Source organism: Gymnoscopelus microlampas (assembly GCF_963454915.1).
Source record: "Gymnoscopelus microlampas genome assembly, chromosome: 12".
In the NCBI taxonomy this organism is placed as follows: domain Eukaryota; kingdom Metazoa; phylum Chordata; class Actinopteri; order Myctophiformes; family Myctophidae; genus Gymnoscopelus; species Gymnoscopelus microlampas.
Window position 1 is genome coordinate 20,251,613 of NC_139949.1, and position 21,894 is coordinate 20,273,506.

General features: G+C 42.3%; 1 protein-coding gene across 2 annotated transcripts in view; it reads right to left on the bottom strand.

Moving 5' to 3' along the window:
• The window catches only part of synj1 (synaptojanin 1), a 44,004-nt gene that overhangs the window by 14,390 nt on the left and 7,720 nt on the right, over nt 1–21,894 (bottom strand). Inside the window, exons 7-21 of one of the 2 annotated variants that reach the window (XM_084073235.1) lie at nt 18,372–18,433; nt 16,321–16,417; nt 15,098–15,273; nt 14,085–14,166; nt 11,802–11,954; nt 8,494–8,650; nt 5,780–5,971; nt 5,535–5,619; nt 5,136–5,276; nt 4,450–4,642; nt 3,925–4,083; nt 3,102–3,258; nt 2,098–2,221; nt 1,519–1,731; nt 264–342 (exon numbers count right to left, since the gene is read on the bottom strand). In XM_084073235.1, the coding sequence (XP_083929361.1) occupies nt 264–342; nt 1,519–1,731; nt 2,098–2,221; nt 3,102–3,258; nt 3,925–4,083; nt 4,450–4,642; nt 5,136–5,276; nt 5,535–5,619; nt 5,780–5,971; nt 8,494–8,650; nt 11,802–11,954; nt 14,085–14,166; nt 15,098–15,273; nt 16,321–16,417; nt 18,372–18,433 (2,070 nt within the window). Of the gene's footprint in view, nt 1–263; nt 343–1,518; nt 1,732–2,097; nt 2,222–3,101; nt 3,259–3,924; nt 4,084–4,449; nt 4,643–5,135; nt 5,277–5,534; nt 5,620–5,779; nt 5,972–8,493; nt 8,660–11,801; nt 11,955–14,084; nt 14,167–15,097; nt 15,274–16,320; nt 16,418–18,371; nt 18,434–21,894 lie in introns of both variants that reach the window. The other variant, XM_084073234.1, reaches the window with a different exon arrangement.

Sequence of the window (21,894 nt, forward strand, 5' to 3'; positions counted from 1 at the left end):
CAGTTAAGACTATTATATGGACTCCCAGTGTAAAAACATGTAATACAAGGTTATAGTAAGAGTCTAAACCAGTGGTATTCATTTCAATTATGTGTCCATGGAGGTGCAAATGTGCCTACTAAAACATTGAAACTGGACACTAAATTAGCTGCATTGACTTTAAAGAGCTACCCTCTAAAATGTTGACGGCTTGCAGTTAAGTTACCCGGTGTAGTGTTGCAATGTTAGTGTGTTAGTAGTTTGTATTGTCTGTGATGACTCACAGTGGAGGCGCTCAGAGAGAGAGCTGCCAGGGCAGAGTAGCCCTCCAGGAACGTCACCCACATCTTCTCCTCAACAAACCTGAAAAGACAAGTACAATTTACTGTGACTGTGACAGAGCCATGAGCAGGGGGTTGAGTGTAGTGTTGGGTATGGGTCAATATGACATCATAGATATAGTTTGATGAACATTATACCTCACTTAATGATTGCCAATATCTCACGATGGCAGCACTCCCCACACACATCCACCTTTTTTGCGTTCTAATCATACATACCAGTAAGACTCCCTAATCGGGAGATAAGCGACCGTAGCTGCAGTGGCAGGGGGTCCTCCACTGGGGGCGCCACCACTTTTGCATCCGTTCTGGAGCACCAGGAGTGGGTGGTCCCCGGGAATGCCCCGTGAGCAGCCCCGTTGGGGTGGTCATTTGGTAATTTGTCCACATGTGCTCATTTTTTACACTTGGGGGTCCCCGAGGCAGCTGGGGGTCCCTGGAGCTCCGGGGGTCCTTGGAGGGTGTAGTTTGGCAGGTAAGGAGTGTGTGTGCAAAATCTGGCATGGATCGGGGCAACGGGTGCGGAGATATGAGCAGGGCAAAAGTGTGACGGACGTGTGTGACGGAGTGACGGGACGTGTGTGACGCACGGACACCTGGAGCAGGTTTCTATAGTAAATGCGACCTACGGTCGCAATTATTGATTAAACTGTGGTATAATTGTAACAATAGACTCGCTATTGCTTAAAGAGTGCTTGCTCAAATAAATCAAACTTAATTATGTAACATTTCCAATGTGATCCATATCCATATGCCTGAGGTAGCCCGTTTTGAAAGTCATTCCAAGTACCATCTGTGACAGACTCCATGCTTGTGTTGTTTACATGCAACTCGCCATCAAACTTCCTCCCCTTTGCTGCCAAGAGGTCACTGTCACCATCTTCTTAAAAAAGATGGCGCATTGTTTCTTTTCACAAAGTTTCCTTTGGCCATGACAGAATTATCTGATGGCAATGGGCACTTACACAGGATTCCATCATAACACCTGTCCTTGGAGGTTTCTTTAAACAATGTCCCCTCAGTAGACCATGGAGATAAAGTTTCAAAACATTTTCTGCACATGCAGTACTGTATGTCAGGGTCATTTTATGCTAGCAACACAGTAGAAATGTTATCTAGTTGTTTTTAGATTTTTATAATTCTACATTTTATTTGTATAGCGGTTTTCAATTTCATAATACTCAAATCTGACACTCACCTGATGAGGATGACCTCTCCAAAATCTGTGAACTTGTCGAGTAGCTCGTCGATGAGCGCATCATCAAAGTAGTCATCAGGCCCGGAGGAACAGAGGGACACCAGGATGGTTCCATCTGGAGGCCCCTGGTGGGCGATGACGTCCTTATACACGTCGTGCCTGGCCTCGGGGTCAACCTCCAGGATGTCCACGTCTATTATGGCCACCACAGGCCTGGGAACGGCAACAGAGGCAACAAGGAAGACATTGGTGTTAGATTAGTCTGGTGGTCCTGCCTATACTGTAAACATGCATTTAACATGTTTCAAGTAATTTTTATGTAGATTTCGGAAATGTGTTTTCAAAATGCATCACAATATTGTGGTCCCCAAAAATATGTTTTCTTTCACACATTCAGTAGAATAGTTGAAATTATATATTTTCTTTGTCTGATTCTGAGACAAGTGAAATATACAGTATTTGTACTTTTGCTGTATGCGAACAGATAATGGGACTACTCTTATAGCCACGTCTAACTTTGCATTCTGTCCGGTGTCATGTATCTTTGGGTCAGCTTCAATCCAGTTTACTGTACTGTACCTATGATCTGAAGTCTTGAGTTCGGCTCTGCCGTAGTACTTCAGGGTGCCAGGGGTCCAGGGCCATTCAGGGTGGTCCTCACTCTCAGGCATAGGAGCTACCCCAACTACATTCATCTCCTCAGCTGTCAAACACACAGGTATATGCAGGTGAGATAACATAAGACAAGTTAAGGTAAGGCAATGTACGTTCATACAGGATTTTCTTCATCCCGGGAGGAAATCCAGAGAGGAAAATGGAAGGTGTTTGCATTTGATGCTTTATTTCAGACAGATACAGCGAGAGACAGACAGGAAATGCAGGACAGGGGGACAAGCGGTCGTGCATCGGGCCAGATTGAAATTGGGGATAGCTGTGAGGAGGACAATAGCCTTATTTATATAGTATGCGATCTTCCTGTGTGATTGTCCGAGGTGCCCCTAAAATGTGTAAGTTTGATATAAATTGCATTCACGAGAACAAGAGCATTGAAAAGAGATAGAGCCTCATACACTATAGCTCCCATAAAATGATTTATACAGGCAACATCTCAAGTCTGTGCCTGACTCTTTGTCTGACATTTTGAAACTGCATGGGCTTTTTGCCCATGCAGTTTCAAAACGTTTTCCGATTAAATACCTGTAATAGATGCTGGGTTTGGATCGAGAACCTGAGTATTGATGTGCATGTTTACCCCTAAACTCAAGAAAGCTGAAAGCATACATTAATCTATTTTCAGCAGACTCTAGAGAACTGTTTCTCAACCAGAGTTGCAGGACACCTAGAAAGCCTCAACAGATTTTCTCACAGGTCATTGTCCAAAGAACAACTTGAACAGAGGAACACTGTGATGTTGAATGTATTTGGTCTTACATGGTCAATGAAAACCTGGATCTAGATTCAAACATTACTCATCATCAAGTTATTCACTTCACTTCAGTCTCTTCAGTTTCTGTTGATTGAACTCATTATGTTTAATGGTTACATGATCAACAGATTAATTGCTCTACCGGCACCACCCTCACCAGTCTTGTCAAAGTTCCACTTCCTCCTCTTCCAGAGCACGCGGTCGGTCCAGGCCGGGGTCCGACACTTCTCGCTGGTGTCATAGTCATCTGAGAACAGGTCGTACTTATAGGTGGGGGCAAAGTCCAGCTTCCCTTCAGTGTACCCTTTGAAGACCTGTGTAGACAAAACGGGAGACATTTAAAAGGCAATACTAAAATCAGCTTAAATGTGCAGCGGATACATTCTGTAACCAATACCGATCATTATATCACTGTGGCAAAAATGAGCATACAGCCATACACACAAAATATTGGTTCTTCAGCAATACATTGGGATGGATTGGGATGAGGTGCTATATAGCACTGCTGCTTTACAAAGAACCTAGCCCCTGTACTGTTTTAGAGGTTCTCTACTGGTTCTTCAGCTTAGTTTAATGGTTTAATGGTTCTATATACTGCACACATGTAGCATCCATTGCCATGCAAAATGATTTTGTCTGCAATGCATATGAACATCATCTTTTGTACTTAGCTCCTTGATCAACACTTTGAAAACCTTCACTTGAGTGGTCAACCTCACTGACAGCAATGTCTTTGCTGTCAGCATCCTAGTTGTATGTTCACATTATGTCCTGTTACACTACAATATGGGAGGCCTGTGTGTTCAGTTCACTGTTGTTGGTAGTCAAGTGAAGGTGGTTTTACTGTGTGTGTGTGTGTGTGTGTGTGTGTGTGTGTGTGTGTGTGTGTGTGTGTGTGTGTGTGTGTGTGTGTGTGTGTGTGTGTGTGTGTGTGTGTGTGTGTGTGTGTGTGTGTGTGTGTGTGTGTGTGTCAGTCATACCAGTCCAGCACTCTTCTGTTCCACTAACTGGTCTCCTGTGGTCAGGGCATCCCAGTCCTGTTGTTTAATTAGCTCTTTGACCTCTTCATTGGGTTGGCTGATGCGATAGTTGAAGTCTCCACACCAGAAGACATAATCATGAGAGTCCAGCAGACGACCCTGTGAGCAGGACAGAAGAAAAAATTGAGCCAGTGTCCACTGGTGCTGCATGATGTATCGCGAATACATATATTACATTTTAAATAATCCTGATCGACATAGCAAGAATCAGGATTTTTTCTTTTTTTTTAATAGTAGAAAATGTTTCCGAAAGATTTATAAAACATATATCATGGTGGCATGCAGATTTTCAGGTCAACAAATCAATATGTAAAGAAGTGCGACAAACGAAAGCCCCACAAAACTATGAACGAACCATATCAGCGTTTTGCCCTCATCGCCTGGTTCAACATTTTATGATGGGTGAATACTGAAAAGCACTTCTTAAAAGTATGCATGAAAATAATTCCTGTCAGTTCTGCTTACCATGGGGAAGGTGAGTCTGCGTGTGATCTCATTGTAGTCGTCATTCCTCTCTTTGACTTGAGATTGTCCGGCAGCGAAGTGAGAGCAGAGGAAACAAATACTGGTGGTGTGGAACAACAGTCGGATGGCCACGCCCCCTTTGTTGCCTGTAGCCCCGCCCATTCCAGTTTTCACCACATCCACAGCAACATCCCTGCCACACACACACACACACACACACACACACACACACACACACACACACACACACACACACACACACAGTGCAGCTTTTGTATATGTGCAGTTTATTGGTGACCTGATTTCAGTTAATTGATGATGATGGGACAATTCATGTTGTTGATGCCTCAACTACATCTTGTCTTTTATTCGTGCTGAAAAATAGGCTTCGTTCCGTATACAAATTGCATCACCCCGTAATATAGGCGTTCTGTGTGCATGCGCTTGTACTCATAACACACACAATTGTCTGAAATTGAAATAGTCTTGGGTAGATTTCAGGCTGTGACTGAAAAGCAGGTCTCAAAACACAACTGAATAAGGTACACCTGCTGTAGAGTACAGAAGTGGTACTGGTACTGACAATACCAATGTCTGGAGCTCAACCTGAATCCAAGTAGTGTGTATTGTCTGGAAGAGAGCCCCAGGGTCACCATATACAAATAAAATGTCATTATTATTAGTACCTGATGTAGGGGGCGTGCTGTGGGCGGATGAATACAAACAGACACACTCCCACCAACTGCTCTGAGGCCAGCAGCACATACTTATGGTCCCGAGAAATATTCTTCTGTAGCTCAGCAGCCCACAGCTTTTGGTTGGTGGTACTGAGAAAGACAGAGACAGAGACAGAGACAGAATTAGAATGGCAACATGATATCGTATTGACATGTTGACTTACTGATGTTGACTGAATAGTGCCTGACTGAGGAAAGGCAATGCGTCATCTTTTAATTCACTTGTCAAAACAACTTACAACATGTTACAAAAGACAGGAAAGAGACAGGCTGTCATTGAGTTATACGAGTCTCTGGATGATAAAGTCAGCTTCAATTAGCTTCCAGGTCGAAGACTGGGACACATACCTGGCATTGACAATATTTCCTGCATTCAGCTCCACCATCTCCTCAAAGCCGATGGCAAAGATATCTATGGGATTGGCTTTGCTGTCTGAGAGTGGATTAAAAAAAAACACTGAGTGAAACAAATAAATATGGTTTGAATCAGACATATTTACAAGTGACAAGACACTTTAGGTTGATACTTTTCAAATCCAAGCTGAACACTGGAAAAACTTTTAATTCATAGTGTTATTTTCACAGTGACTTACCCTGGAAATCAACGTATCCTGCCTTCTTTGGAGCATCTAGTAGCCAGTCGTTGAGCGTCTGGTTGCGGAAGGCGATGCTGCGGAACTGTTTTCCTCCGTTGACGTTCCAGGTGCCAACGGCCACCCTGATCTGTTTGGGCCGGGTGTACCTACGATGACTCTGACACATACCTAGCAACACTCTGGGAGAGGCTGCAGGATAAGGGGACAGGAGGATGAGTGCATGGAACTAGAGATAGAATGTTAGTGTGTGTGTGTGTGTGTGTGTGTGTGTGTGTGTGTGTGTGTGTGTGTGTGTGTGTGTGTGTGTGTGTGTGTGTGTGTGTGTGTGTGTGTGTGTGTGTGTGTGTGTGTGTGTGTGTGTGTGTGTGTGTGCGCACACATGCATATGGGTAGGCCTGTCACGATCATGACATTTTGCTTGACGATTTATTGTCACACAAATAATTGCGATTAAATATTGAATTGTGTTTTTGGCATTGAACATTGTAACATATGAATGAAAATTGCATTTCTGTTTTCCTTTTAGGCTTTATGAACAAAAACTACACAGGGCAAATTTGACAAATAGCTAAAATATATAAAGAAATTACTGATATATTTAATTATTTTATACTTTCCAAAATATATTTTACAAATAGCCCATCTACAAGCTCACTACGTGTTGCATCACGACTCGTTGATCTGTAGATCTGCTATTTTTTGAAAATGTTTTTCAAAACATTTTTCAACATGGAAACGATTATGCCAAAATGATTTAGATTATCTCAAATAATTGCGATTAGGTGATTACCGTATGTGATCATTTTGACAGGCCTAGTGAGGAGAGTAAAAAGCACAATGAAACCAATGGGAACACATCCAAATACAACAAAAGGGACACATAACAAGCAGAATGAAACTAATGGGAGAGTCTTCAAATAACTGTGGGTGTTGGGTGTCAAATGTCCCAATAAAACAAAATTTAAGCAATGGTAATGGTTCAACTTATGAATTAAAGCCATGATATAGTTATGACTACACTACAAGACAAGTAGTGCAGTAAACTTCAGAGCACCATTACCCAGTGTCTTTGTACAATGTAACAACCCGAGTGCCCTACTTTGTGAGGGCCATTAGACAATACAATTAAACCATTACCAAAACCAACTAAAACATTTATGAACTAATGTTTGGAAAGGGTGACAAAACATAACCAGTGAAACACTATCAAAAAGGATGGAACAGAAACAGAAAGACAACTTCAATATCTGACTGAAAAACACATCCAGGAAAAGGGAACACAGTTTAGGTCTGGGGGAGGGAACTTTTAGGAAAATGTATGCTTCGTCACCTCTCGACAAGTGTCGCTCGCCAAATATTTTACACTTTTGCGAGTAAAGAAGCATAAATTAGCCTTAAATCATGGGATGAAAACACTACAGCCATCTGTCGGTTGGGGACAGTTTTGGTGATTACTATACCTGATTGCAAGACAGGCTCAGTGACTAAGATTGTGAACGACAGCAAAAGGGAGAAGGAAGAGAAGGGCGTGTTAAACAGATAATGCCTGCAGAGGTGAGTCAGCATTTATCTATCCAGGACAGAGTGCTGACTCATAAGAGATTACAACTCTCGCTTCAAACAGGAGGAGTGAGTGTCCTTCTATCCCACAGCATACACTAACTTAACTATAATACAAATAACACTTGTATTATACTACATTATGTATAAGCTCAAAGTTCTTCACAATATTGTGAATATACAATGGGAGGGCGGTCAACATGCACTATAGACTGTATACCCTGTATATAATGTGCCATTTAAAAGCCCCACTCGTGACTCATACTGTGAATTACCATAAAGATTGTAGGTGATTAGCATTCAATATTATTAACTCTTTGACTGCCAGAGTATTTTCATAAAGTACTCCCCCAGTGCCAGCGATTTTCGTGTTTTTTGTTGTTGTTATTTTGTAATTTAATTTTCATATATATGGGCTGCTGTTTTAAACACATACACAAATCGACCACCAGAGAGCAGTACAGTGACACCTCAATCACTCGCTGACTCGTTCGACCCCCCCCCACACAGGCCAAACACTGTATAAGTCATAAACCGGATGTGACGTTTTCGACAATCTCTGATCGGGCTAAATTAAGATGTGATACACGACTACGATGACTGATCGTCACCCAGACCAAAGAGAATAGAAGTTGACCTTTCCGTGATTTTCCCTATTCTGGCCGAAAATGACCGGGGGAAAAAAATGAGAACCGGAAACGGAATCTGCGTCATGAAACCGGAACCCAGTGAGTCTGAAGGAATCAGGAAGCGAAAGTGATCATGAAAAATACACAGAATAGCGCGATCACAGTAAAAAGTAAAAACTTGGGATTTCTCGTTCTGGCAGGGAGGGTATTCAGAAAAAACTCGGGGCTTGGCACTGAGAGTTAATATAAACACATTAAAAAGCCTCACTCATGTTGTGTGGGAATTACTATGAATTACTATTAATTCTGACTACACTACACTATGCTATTTAAAAGAAAGTGCACTTAAGTGATGAGCATTCCTTAAACGCTTTATTTCTTGACCAGAGTCCCAGGGTTATGGGCTACAGTAGGCCCCCTCCTTTTTTCCCTCAACACCAAATCTCTTAGCCGACCTAAACACTCACAACAACGCACCGTGTTGTCATGCATTGTGAGGTTGTAGATCTGCGTGTGATTTACCGTAAAGACTGCCGGTGGTGAGCAGTGCCCTGGCTTTGTCTGCCAGGTCACTGTTGAGCGTAGAGCCCAGCCTTAGTATGTCTATGGCCTCTTGCTTGGAGCTGTCAAAGAAGTTATTCTGGATTGTTCTGGTCACTGAGCGAGCGCCGTCTTTTAGCTTTCCCACCTAAGAGAAGAGAACAAAAATGAGTTGTACTTTACTCTGTGTGGAGGGGTAAAAAATTAAGTCTGTACCTTTCCCACAAAATGAGCACAAAGGAGGAGAAAACGTAAGTAAAAGATGACAGTTTATGGCCCATTTCAATCATGAGAGCTGATGAATACAGTACACGATATGTGATAGCCCAGTTAACCACTTGACTCTGGTGCATTGAGTGGTTTGTTTGATTCATCACTTTTTATCAAAAAGAAATCATCATATCATAAATGTTCATTTTCCATCATTGATATGGTGCTGTAGTAAGGAAATTGAAATAACACTGACGGTTTGGCTTGGTCAACACTGTCAATGATGTACACGTTAATCACATTATGGGCTATACTGTTTATAACAGGTTTATAATGATATCTCATTAACTACAAGGGTCTACAATGAGTTAGAAATGAACATGTTTGCTTTTGTTTGAACTGATTATGACTGTATAAACGTGTACTTCACAGAGAGAGTTTGACATTGCCCATTTGCTTTGAAAGAGTTTTTTTTGTTACATTACAGTATTTCAGTAGATAGACCTTCTATCTTCTCCCAGGGCTGTCCCTGATTAGGAGAACCCAAATCAGCGGCAACAGATTGTACCGGCAGCAGATTGTACCAGTGTGCGCGCGCACGCGTAAAACACGCGTGCACACACACACACGCACACGTGCGTGCACACAGAACCACACACACACCCAAACAATACCCTCAACCACACAGGATCAGCACAGCAGCAGAAGCGTATGCTCGGCACAAGTACGACATGGACTGTTTCGTTGACTTACCACACAGGAATAGAGAGGTCCAGAGGACAGCAGAGAAGAAACAGCACACAGTGACAGTTCAGAAACAGAGATACACACTTCTACACACTAAGTACTCACAAGTATGCACAACTGTTAATGGCATATTTAATTAGGGTTAAATGTGAAAAGGGAGTGAAAAACTGGGAATGGGAGTTTTGCATGTGGATGCATTAGTAGGCAGTGTTAATTTGGACAACAAATTCTGATTTAGTCTTAGTCTTATGAACCAGTAAGACTCCCTAATCGGGAGATAAGCGACCGTAGGTCACATGTATACAGAAGAGGGCTGTAACGGCGATTGGTTCCTAGTTGTGTGGGCAATGGAGAGCTGTTGGTGTGTGTGTGTGTGGTGTGGGAGAGAGAGTGTGTTTATAGGGGAAAGGAGGGATTGTTTGTGGGGGGCAAGCCCCCGAGTTACGGCATTTTATGTGAGCTGCAGTGGCAGGGGGTCCTCCACTGGGGGCGCCACCACTTTTGCATCCGTTCTGGAGCACCAGGAGTGGGTGGTCCCCGGGAATGCCCCGTGAGCAGCCCCGTTGGGGTGGTCATTTGGTAATTTGTCCACATGTGCTCATTTTTTACACTTGGGGGTCCCCGAGGCAGCTGGGGGTCCCTGGAGCTCCGGGGGTCCTTGGAGGGTGTAGTTTGGCAGGTAAGGAGTGTGTGTGCAAAATGTGGCATGGATCGGGGCAATGGGTGCGGAGATATGAGCAGGGCAAAAGTGTGACGTGTGTGACGGAGTGACGGAGTGACGGACGGACACCTGGAGCAGCTTTCTGTAGTAAGTGCGACCTACGGTCGCAATAACACACCACTTAGTTTTAGTCCTATTTTGGTCATATGAAATTGTTTAGTCTTAGTCTAATCTTAGTCGACTAAATATCAAAATCTTAGTCTTTTAGTCTTAGTCAAGAAAATTAACACTGCAGCAAATTCTGATTTAGTCATATCTTTTGAATAACACACCATTCATTTTTAGTCCTATTTTAGTCTTCTGAAATCGTTTAGTCTTAGTCAAGCCTTAGTCGACTAAATATCAAAATCATAGTCTTTTAGTCTTAGTCAACAAAATTAACACAGTTAGTAGGACAGCTGTCTGTCTGTCTGTCTGTCTGTCTGTCTGTGTGTGTGTGTGTGTGTGTGTGTATACGTCTTCATATATCTTGATTTGTGGCCATTAAACATCAGTGATACATGGTGAAATTGCCAGGGAGGCGACATGACTGGGGGTGTCATATACTATGCATGAGCTTAGAGTAATTACGGTAATCTGGGTTGCAGAAGGGATTGCATGTGTTTTGTTTTGAGTTGGACCTGTGGCTTGCAGGGACACAGGGAGTTTTATTTGAGACTTGGAAGTGAACCTGTTATTGAGAGTTTAATAAAAGACCATTATTGGAGCTAATAAGCCTCCATTGTCTTTTACAAGGGGAGCTACGTCACAGCACTGAGCTCAGAGAAATGAATGCCTGCATGGACCATCTTTAAATGTCAAAGAAACATAAAACCTATCATTTTGGGAATGTTATGGGTTTTACCAAGATGCCAAAGGTGAAACATTAAAAACCATCGATTTAATTGCATTTAATTGCACTGCAAGTGACTGAGGGGGAACGGTATTTCATTTTCTTTATGTATGTAAGTACATGGGGAGAGTGTCAAATAAAGGGATTCTGATGTTCCATTTAACATTATCTTAGCTTTAATATCACAATCCAAATCATAAGCATAACATTAACTAGTCATAACCTATGGAGCGTAGAGCAATGTTTTTTTGAAGGCACATGGAGAACTGAGATGCCTGAACCATGGAAAGGACCTTACAGAGCCACCTAATAGGACTCTGTTAGGTGGACATACCAGTCCATCAGAAACAAATCTAAAAGCATAGTAGTGCATATTCTAGATATTTGTACGACATAGTAAGTTGTTCATATTGATATACTTACGATACAATCACCAATCGGCACAAGCCTAGTGTGTGTGTGTGTGTGTGTGTGTGTGTGTGTGTTTAAGATTCCCTCCAGCTATCTATCGCAGAGGCAGCCTAGCTCCGCTGAATTGCAGACCGCTTCGACTGGTGTCCAAAGCAATTAATAAACTTGTATCAAATAAAACCTTCAGGGAGCAATTTCACACAGCAAAGGCCATGCATTTAATGTGCGAGGTTATTGTTCAGAACTAGTAAAACTGGTCAGGATCTGTCACACTCAGATCCTGAGTCACACAGACACACAAAGGTCTCTGGTGTGTGTTTTGAACTTGTGTCTGATGTGTGCGTGTTCAGCCTGTTGTTCAGTGCGTACCTTGGCTTTGCCATCTAGAGCCCCAGTGCCTGCGTAGATCTTGCTGACAGAGTCTCCGTTGCTAGACCACATGGTCCTGAACACTTCCTGGAACCTGGCCACCAGCTGGGGCTTCTCGGTCAGACCCAGCTCTTCCAACTGCTTTGGCAACATCTAAAAAGAAGGGAAGAGAGAGGAGATAATAATGAATTACGGGAGCTATAAATAATACAGGGCAGCCGTGCATTAATGGTTGCACCAACGGGCTTGTTGCAGGTGTAACAAACAAGTAATAATCATGTTAATACAAGACAGAGAGTCAGATATACGGCCATTACAGCACCAAGGACAGAGAAACAGTGGGCTCGGATGGATTTAAGGCTTGACAGTAGGTTATTAAATAGATGCATTATGCACATACGTCTTGAAATAACCTTTTCATCTGCATTTAGCCATGAGATAAATGTGTTCATTTCTTTTGACCACCCATTCCTGACCACAATTATTTAAAAGCCACCTGCCCAAGCAAGATTTGTGTGGCTCCCGCTGGACCCCGATGCCAGGATTTATCACAAAGCATCAAAGATAAAAACAAAGGAAAATTATAGAGAAACATAATTAAACAGAATAAATATAAGAACACAAACAGGCTGTAAAGATATCAAACAAGATAAGAGGTCCAAAGGTTTTATATCAAAATACTATCTGCCTATTTAGGTACAATGTTTATAGGTCCACAATTCAATTAAAAGGTGTTAAGACGCATGTGGGATGGAGGATGACTGATTTAAGCAGTCACAGCCACTGTCCAGACAGAACACCATATGCTCTCCCTGAATGTTTGTGGAGATGACTGATTTATCCTGTTCTGCCTCGATTTCCTCATTGCACAACAGGAACGCAGCCACACCCAGCTCTGAGTCCAGTTATATTTTTACTCAGGCCAGGGTCTGTGACTGATTAAATCAGTTATCCTCCATCCCACAACGCATTTTAAAATGTCAAATTTCTATTCTAAAAAGGACTTACGATTGAACCTTCAACGTCAGAAAGTGCATGCGAGAGCATGTGCAAGTAATCAAAAAATTATTAACATTGTTTTCCTGGAATGAAAATCCCACTCATACTGTGTCAATTAGCAAAGATTGTACGTGATGAGCATTCACAATGATATGAATTCAAACTATAATATACTGTTATAATATACAGGCTACCGTATATTTCCAAATAGTAGCCCTACCACAAATAGCCGCTGCCTATCTCATACCGCCGGGGGTCTGACACCATTTTGCGTATTAAACGCCCCGTCCAAATAAACGCCCCGGTCCCCGGCGATTACTTTCAGTTTTTTTTGCCTAATTTATATTTTGTTACATGGCGGTGTTGTGCACCGAAAATAGCAGATCTACAAGCTCACAACGCGTCACGGACGCGACACTTTGTTTACCGTAGGTGGCATTTCAAATACTTATTCCGTCATTAATCCAAAGATATAAAATACCGGTAGAGGTTTTTACAGCAGTTTTTTCCCGTAGCTTAGAAGTGAAACAAATGGAATGAGTGCGTGCGTTCTCTTCCTCCCTCTTACATCCTGGAAATGTTGGGAGTCGGGAGGCTCCCTCACTATTAATTCTCAACAAATCTCTGGGATTCAAATTTTCCTATAAATCAGCAGAACTGAGTGTCTGTGCCTTGTGTCAATTGTGTTTACGGTATATAAGTATATAAATTGATTACAATAATATAACATTCTCTATAATCAGTAACATGTGGGTGATAATTATGTCTATCAAATATGGTTTTATTTAAAGGTAATCAAAGGCTAGAGCGTATGGCGCAAATGTCGGGTAGGCTATAGTGTCCAAGCGCCTCCGTGCGGCTGCAGAGTTGATGTGTAACACTGCGTGGCGGCACTTGAATTGAGATTGTGAGATTGGGATTGTCATTACATTCTCTATAATCAGTAACAAGTGGGTGATAGCCTACTTACAGTATATGTATCAAATATGTTTGTATTCAAATGCAATCAAGGCTACAGCTTATAATGCAAGGATCGGGATTTGTCCGGTTCCTCAGTGCGGCTGCCCCTCCTCAGTGCGGCTGCCCCCCTTGCAATCAGAGCATTTAGTGGCTACACCTGTGTGGTGATATGCTCTCTCTCTCACTATTAAATCATGCTTGATCTAATAGTGAGATAATAACATAATAATAATGTTCATAATAACTACAATATCATACCATTATATAGTATTCTGTTTGTGTCTACATATAAAACATATATTAAAACGTGACAGGTGGTGTTACCTCCAAGGCAAAGAAGGACTGGACACTATTGGTTCGATCTAGACAGTCCAGACAGTTGGTTCTGAGGGTTCCACTTTGAGTCCTGAAAACACAAACCAGAGGTCTCAGAGTGAGTTTGATGTGTGCATTGAGACAAATCCTAAGTGTTCTGAGGGTGTACAAATGTAACCTGTGTACAAATGTAATCTGTCACTATGTGATACTTCGTAAAGTTCGTATATAATATGTGTATAGTGATAATGTGTTTCTGTTGTGTGTAAACAATAATAGCAATTCTCAAAGCAGTTGTCCTCCAAACCCCACCTCCAGTCGCTGTTATTAGACCAGAGGGAGCGCTCTATGATCACGGCACCAGAGCCTGCTCTTGCTCGCACAGCTGCTGCCCATCAAGCCTAATTTATGCTCCGTTGTGCGCAGAGAACGGCCGAGAATAGCAGACCTCCATGCTCACAACGGTCGCATTCGCGACGCGGCTGTGAGCTTGTATGTCAGATATTCTCGGTGCGCAATACCGTTGTAAGTATATACAGTATGTCCCCAAAACAACAGGCTTGTGGATCTGTTTCAATGTTTGTAAACAAGTAATTGGTCTATTGTATAGTACAGAAAGTCACGGTAAAACAAAATCTAGATTCTACTTCTCCTCGACTATATACTTGATACCTGGAGTATATTCAGGGTGTAATAGATTCTAGATTCTGTATAATAGTGTAATACAATCTATATTGTATTACACTCCTATATGGAGTCAGGGAGGAACGGAACAGCATATAGATTATATTACACCTTGCATACAGACAATCTACATTCTATTGCACACTGTATATAGAGTTTGGGAGGACAAGAAACGATATTCAGAGTCTGGACTTTTATCCCAAAACAGAAAAAGTGAATGGGTTCTGTGGTGCGTGGAAGCGATCACCTGGTGATGGTTCATTGTAATGTAGTGAATGTCAACTGGTCCATTGTGTGGGTTCAATGGGTATTGTGGTGTGTGGACTGGAGGTGATCACCTGGCGATGCCGGTCTCTGCTGAGTAGTAGAAGAAGCCACAGTCGTCTATGAACTTGCTGACCTGGGGTTTCAGGACGCTGTGGAGCTTGTCGGCCTTGCCTCCCTTCACCATTTGATGGTAGTCAAAGTTTATCATCTTCACGGCACTGGCGTGCTCCGACGCCTTCAGGTGACTCTGAGGATGGATGGTGAGAGGGAACACAGTGAGCTGCTTTTGGTGTGTGACTTAATACGTAGTTAGAAATGCTAATATTAATCTAGAGGACTGCAATGGGATTGGTTAACTGTGGTACATTGGGCTTGACCATATGTAAATGCATTATCCTTAACTAAATTTGAATTAGCCAAAGGCCTGAGAGAACAGTCAAGTACATTATAAAAAGGACATTAATGATGTTGGTTTGCTGGTTTCGTCTGTGAATGAATAAAAGTGTCTTGATGGGATTCAGGACATTACAAGATATATTACATTACACTTATAGCAGTGTTGCAATTGCATTAAAACGCTCTTTATCAACAAGAGTTAAGTGGTGTGTCTTTCACGCGGTGGAAAGCAGCCAACTGTCTACAGTAATTTCTTCATGGTGTTTGGAGCCTCATGTGCTACACAGCGAAAGCATCTGGAACAGACTTTTGTTTTTTTGGAATGCACTTTGACAACCAAGTGCCTTTCAACAAAACAGAGGTCTTCCAACATGGATGAAAAGTAAGCTTTATGTGCCAGCTACGAACCTCTGACGGTCATGATGTTTTCAAACCATTTTGACCGAACCTAGATAGCTTTCTTTCTTTTTTTAATCATACATTAACTCATTCCCTGCCAATGACGTCTTTTGGCGTCTGTTTTTTGTAAGCCCACAATGATGTCTTAAAAAAAAAAGAAATATATATATATATATTATTATTTCTTTTTTGTTCCCCGAAATTTCACACAGAACCAGGAGATAACGCGATTCAAAGATTTACTGCTGCATTCACTTCCTGGTTAAAATATTAGGGAAATATTCTGAATCTCTGCTCCTGTGTTTTACTATGTATTTTTGAACGAAACATGCTATTTTCAACTGGGTATAACAAGCGAACGGGAATCGCGATCACTCGCAAAATCCTGGCAGTCTGGGCCTTTTGGGCTTATTTTTTTTGGCAGTGAATGAGTATGTTCAAGTAGAAGTGTAATGTGAGGTCAAATTTGGAGCATTGCATCCAAAATGTCTCCTCTCACCTGGAATGCTTTACTGAGCATGTTCTCTCCCTCTTTACTCCCCAACAGGTTGAGGATCACCTGTTTACCATACAGTCTCCGCAGAGCAATGAAGTGCCTAGAAAACACCAAAAAAATACACACCCCACACACGACACAGGTGTAAGGTAAAGCAATATCACAGCCTAGTGGTGTAGGGGTGCTTTCGCCATATAGGCTATTTTCGATATTTGACGTACAACAAATTATATAGGGTTTAAGTGGTTACTTTATTCAGAGGTTCAAAAAAGAACATAATCCAGTGTCACAACACCAACCAGCTTGACTTACACAAAAATGGGTTCAGAAAAATGTCATGTCACAATGCATCTTTGCGATAACAGGGTATGTACTGTACAATGCAGCACTCTAGGTCAGGTTTCTTCTTACTGCAAAACTAACTGGTTTGAAAAAGGTACTGTAGGCCAGCACCACAGAACCACACAGGGGAAGCAGATAGAGGCATGCCATGGAATGTTGCAGACATGACTGGGCATCTCATTAACTGCCGCTTGTGTCATAAATCACCCTGGTAGAATGTGATGGAAGCTCCACTGCCAGCCTCTGCGCTGTACTGCAATGAGAATGACTGTTCACCTTTCCCTCTCAGACAGCAGTCTACCACTGTCTGCTTTCACGCCCCGTTCTCTGCTATCAGTAAAGGATTTTCTGTGTCAAAATGCTAGCAGGTCAACTGCTATTTCATGTTTGTTTTGACATGTATGTGTTTTAGTGCACCTCAACATCAGTCATGCTAATAAATGAGGACCAAGGCTAAGCCAATTTAGAGCTGCTATTTTTGCATAATAGTCTAGTTAGTTTATTTGTACTGAAATTGACCACAAGCTACATTTGTATTTTGAACGGAATTCTGTTTATATTTTACAGTGACTTTGCCCTCCAGTGCTGTTTGACACCCTGGCCAACACTCCAAGCGTCCTAGCCTCTTCTCCCTTATGGCTCCCAAGCGGTGGAATGACCCCCCCCCCCCCCAGTCAGGATTGCAGACTCACTCCCCGATTTCCACCGCAGTCTGAAGACTCACCTCTTCAGACTCACCTCTTCAGACTCTACTTCCCACACTGAGACATTCTTTTTATCACTTCTTGTTGCCTCTTTCTGATAGATGCTAGTTATACTATACAGATATATGTTGGGTTACATGTTCACAAAATATTGCTTGTCCACAAATGCTAGAATATTATTTAGCTAGTGTTATTCAGACAGATGCTAGGTTTGATGTTTACTTTCTATCCTAGTTACTTTATAGCACTTTTGCACAATTGTTTATCTTTGCTCTCCATTTACTCTCTATGGTGGTCTCTATGTCCACTTACCCTCATTTGTTGACTTGCATTCATGCGTTAATTTTACTCTGATCTTGCAAAGCAAGTCACTTTGAATAAAAGCGTTTGCCAAATACCTGAATTATATTGTAATCCCTTGTGCTCTCGACCATAAACCGCCTCTGAGCAGTAATATTTGATCAGTTGTTGCACGCTCCTCTCCTTCACCATTACATAAGCGTAGATAACCAGAACATTGTACAACTCATCTATCCAACCACCAGGCTCACAAACACAATAATAATAATAATCTCACAGTATAAAGAAGCACAATGAGTGTGAGTATTATGATATTAAGCAAAAATAATCTGGATTAAAATTGTAGCCATAATCATGCAATCCTGCACAATACCTGCAGAGGACACACTACTGGGATTCTCTCTCAAGCACAGTTTGGTTCACAGTCTATCATCTATTCTACCATTTATCCTTCTCTAAACAGGATAGTATTCTGTTGAAGGGCAGTCAAAGCAGATGTAAATTGACACACACAGAATTACCCACGCATGCATGCAAGCATGGAGAAAGAAACAACATTACCATGGGTGAGGTGACGTCATAAAATCAAGAGGCAGCTGGCAGAACAGCCCCACTGTGCTGCACTCACTGTTTATCACTCTGATTTATACTGCTGTTTCTCCCAGACGAGGTGCAAAACAGACATACATTTTGTAATTTTGTAATTACCTTTCAAACGCTGGCGCGTTCGCCTCAAAGCCGCGGGACAGCTTGACACGATGAGAGCCAACCTGCAGGAGGAACATGACAAGGACAGAGACAACAAGAAAAGTCACAATGTTGTTCTTTACTATTCTCTTTCTCTCTTTAAAAAAGGGTCCCTGGCTAATAAGCCTTATAATTTCCCTCTATAACTAAAATTGAAAATTGAAATATTTCACTCAATAGGGAAAACTCCCGTCGCAAGTTGATGATGTCATTTGCCCATGATGTGTGGTCCGTCCAGCCCTATGGAATGTATGGAATGCATGTGCCAACAAAAATATTCAAAATATTGTTTTGATGCTCATATTAAAAAAGGAAGTATTAACTTGTTTTTTATTAGCACATGAATTCCATACATTCCATAGGGCTAGACACTACATGGACATATGACATCATCAACTTGCGACGGGAGCGGTCCCTCCCTATTGAGTGAAAGATTAACTATCTCTAAAATAAATAAAATATTTAGGGTGTTTCTATTTTTTATTTCAGTTACATAGGGCAAGTATAATGTATTAAGGCATATAAGGGTTATTAGCCAGGGATCCTTTTAACGCACACACGCGCACATGTACGCATTCACACACATTGCAGCGGGACAAAGAATCTGGTGACCCAAAGAAAATTAAGGATTGATTTAGGACGCATTTTGGACAAGATGTCGCATGTCGGAGGAACACAGACCTTCATAACAACAGAAGTCGTTTCATGTGACCAAAAGCAACAAACAGGGGCAGCAAGGGGACATCTAACCACACAGAGACAAAGACAGTAGGGAGACAGAGATGTCTTAATGTCCTATCTGATACCCGTTTCTTTCTAGGTAGCTGATCTGGGGGAAAAAGCCAATTAAGAGATCAATAAAGCAAAGACATATAGTTTATACAATATGTATACAACGTATGTTTGCTTTATTGATAGAGATGTACCGATACCATCTTTTCCTTCCCGATACCAATTCCGATACCCACAACTTGCGTATCGGTAATAATAATTTTTAAAAAACATCTAGGACAGTGGGTCTCAAAGTGGGGGTTCCAAATGTACCCTTACAGGTCTGTAACTCTTACAGGCCTGTAACTCTGAGAGTGTACAAACGGAACCAAACGGACCAGTAATTTGAACACTCTCAGAGTAATGGGGGTCCTTGAAATTAAAAAAGTTTGAGAACCACTGATCTAGGGATAAATAAAACCCCATTAATAATGGTCGAAGTGCAGAGCTACAAGTTAGTACAAAATAATGTAAATAATACAGTAGTGCAATATCAACTGAAGCATTCAAAATACAAACATAATTGATGACTGTAAATGACATGGTATCGGAATGGCATAGTAGACTGACATGCTGTACTCACTCACCGATACCAGCATTTTAGGCAGTATCGGCAGCTTTTCCCGATACTGGTTTTGGTGTCAGAAACAACTCTATCTCTTAATAGGCATTTTACCCAGACATTTCAGCTACCTCTCATCTTCTGAACACATTGGTGCCAAGTGACTCATTAACACAGTCAAGTCAGGACCAAGGTGTTGTAAGCATGTGCGCAAGTATGTACGTACGTACCTACGCAACCACTCTACCCATACAGAAAAAGACGTAGAGGAGAAAATATACTCAAGAGTGGGAGGGAATGTACCTAAAATATATCAATTATAACTATATTTGTGAAAATGTATCTTGGTAGTAAAGAAACCAAAACCATTTTCCCAAATATTTTGAGCTCTGTGATAATTAAACCAATAGGCCCTGGCCTGGGGTGGGGCTCACTGCCTATTTCCCAGAACAAAGGACAGGTCTCTACTTGAGTCTGTCCTTCCTATGTGCTCTCGAGCAAACCTCCCCTTCTTCCCTTCATCCTCTAATAACAGTGACCTGTTGTTTTCATCTGAAAGCCATACATGTGATTTATAACTGTCTGCATCCCTCCTGTCCCTCTCGGTCACTCAGGTTAGATGGGCCATAAACAACAAGCATCCATTTTGTTCTTCCAACTAGTCATGCATCATCATCATCATCATCGTCACTGAGATTCCTCTGGGGACATTTATGTCATCTGCTGAGGTTCTATACGAGTCACGCACTCTCTAACCGTATGCCTCTCTCTGCATATCACCCCCTCATACTGTATGTCTCTCTCACTGTACATCTATCTCTCTCTGCATCTCACCGTGTCACAGTACGTCTCTCTCTGCATCTCACCCCCTTACACTGTATCTCTCTCTCTCTCTCTCGCTCTCTCCCTGCATCTCAGCCTCTCAGCGTACATCTCTCTCTGCATCTCACCCCCTTACACTGTATGTATGTCTCTCTCTCTGCATCTCACCCCCTTACACGGTATGTCTCTCTATGCATCTCACCCCCTTACACTGTATGTCTCTCTCTGCATCTCACCCCCTTACACGGTATGTCTCTCTCTCTGCATCTCACCCCCTTACACGGTATGTCTCTCTATGTATCTCACCCCCTTACACTGTATGTCTCTCTCTGCATCTCACCCCCTTACACGGTATGTCTCTCTATGTATCTCACCCCCTTACACTGTATGTCTCTCTCTGCATCTCACCCCCTTACACTGTATGTCTCTCTCTCTGCATCTCACCCCCTTACACTGTATGTCTCTCTCTGCATCTCACCCCCTTACACTGTATGTCTCTCTCTCTGCATCTCACCCCCTTACATTGTATGTCTCTCTCTCTGCATCTCACCCCCTTACACTGTATGTCTCTCTCTGCATCTCACCTCCTTACACTGTATGTCTCTCTCTCTGCATCTCACCCCCTTACACTGTATGTCTCTCTCTCTCTCTCTGCATCTCACCCCCTTACACTGTATGTCTCTCTCTCTCTCTCTCCGAATCTCACCCCCTTACACTGTATGTCTCTCTCTCTGCATCTCACCCCCTTACACGGTATGTCTCTCTATGTATCTCACCCCCTTACACTGTATGTCTCTCTCTGCATCTCACCCCCTTACACTGTATGTCTCTCTCTGCATCTCACCCCCTTACACTGTATGTCTCTCTCTCTGCATCTCACCCCCTTACACTGTATGTCTCTCTCTCTCTGAATCTCACCCCCTTACACTGTATCTCTCTCTCTCTCTCTCTCTCTCTCTCTCTCTCTCTCTCTCTCTCTCTCTCTCTCTCTCTCTCTCTCTCTCTCTCTCTCTCTCTCTCTCTCTCTCTCTCTCTCTCTCTCTCTCTCTCTCTCTCTCTCTCTCTCTCTCTCTCTCTCTCTCTCTCTCTCTCTCTCTCTCTCTCTCACCCTGATGTGTATTCATTGGCTAGAGTATACAGTACTGTATATAAGCTCCTACAGTAGCCAGACCTGTTCTTTCAAGGGCCAGACATTTAGCTTCATGCTGCTGCCATTTTGTCATAACCCCCCCACCCCCCAGGTCTGTGCCATGCATATTTAATAACTTCCCAGGATGACTTCTGATCATGTTACAGCCAAACTCTGCCGAGCCATTCTTCATGAGGTGC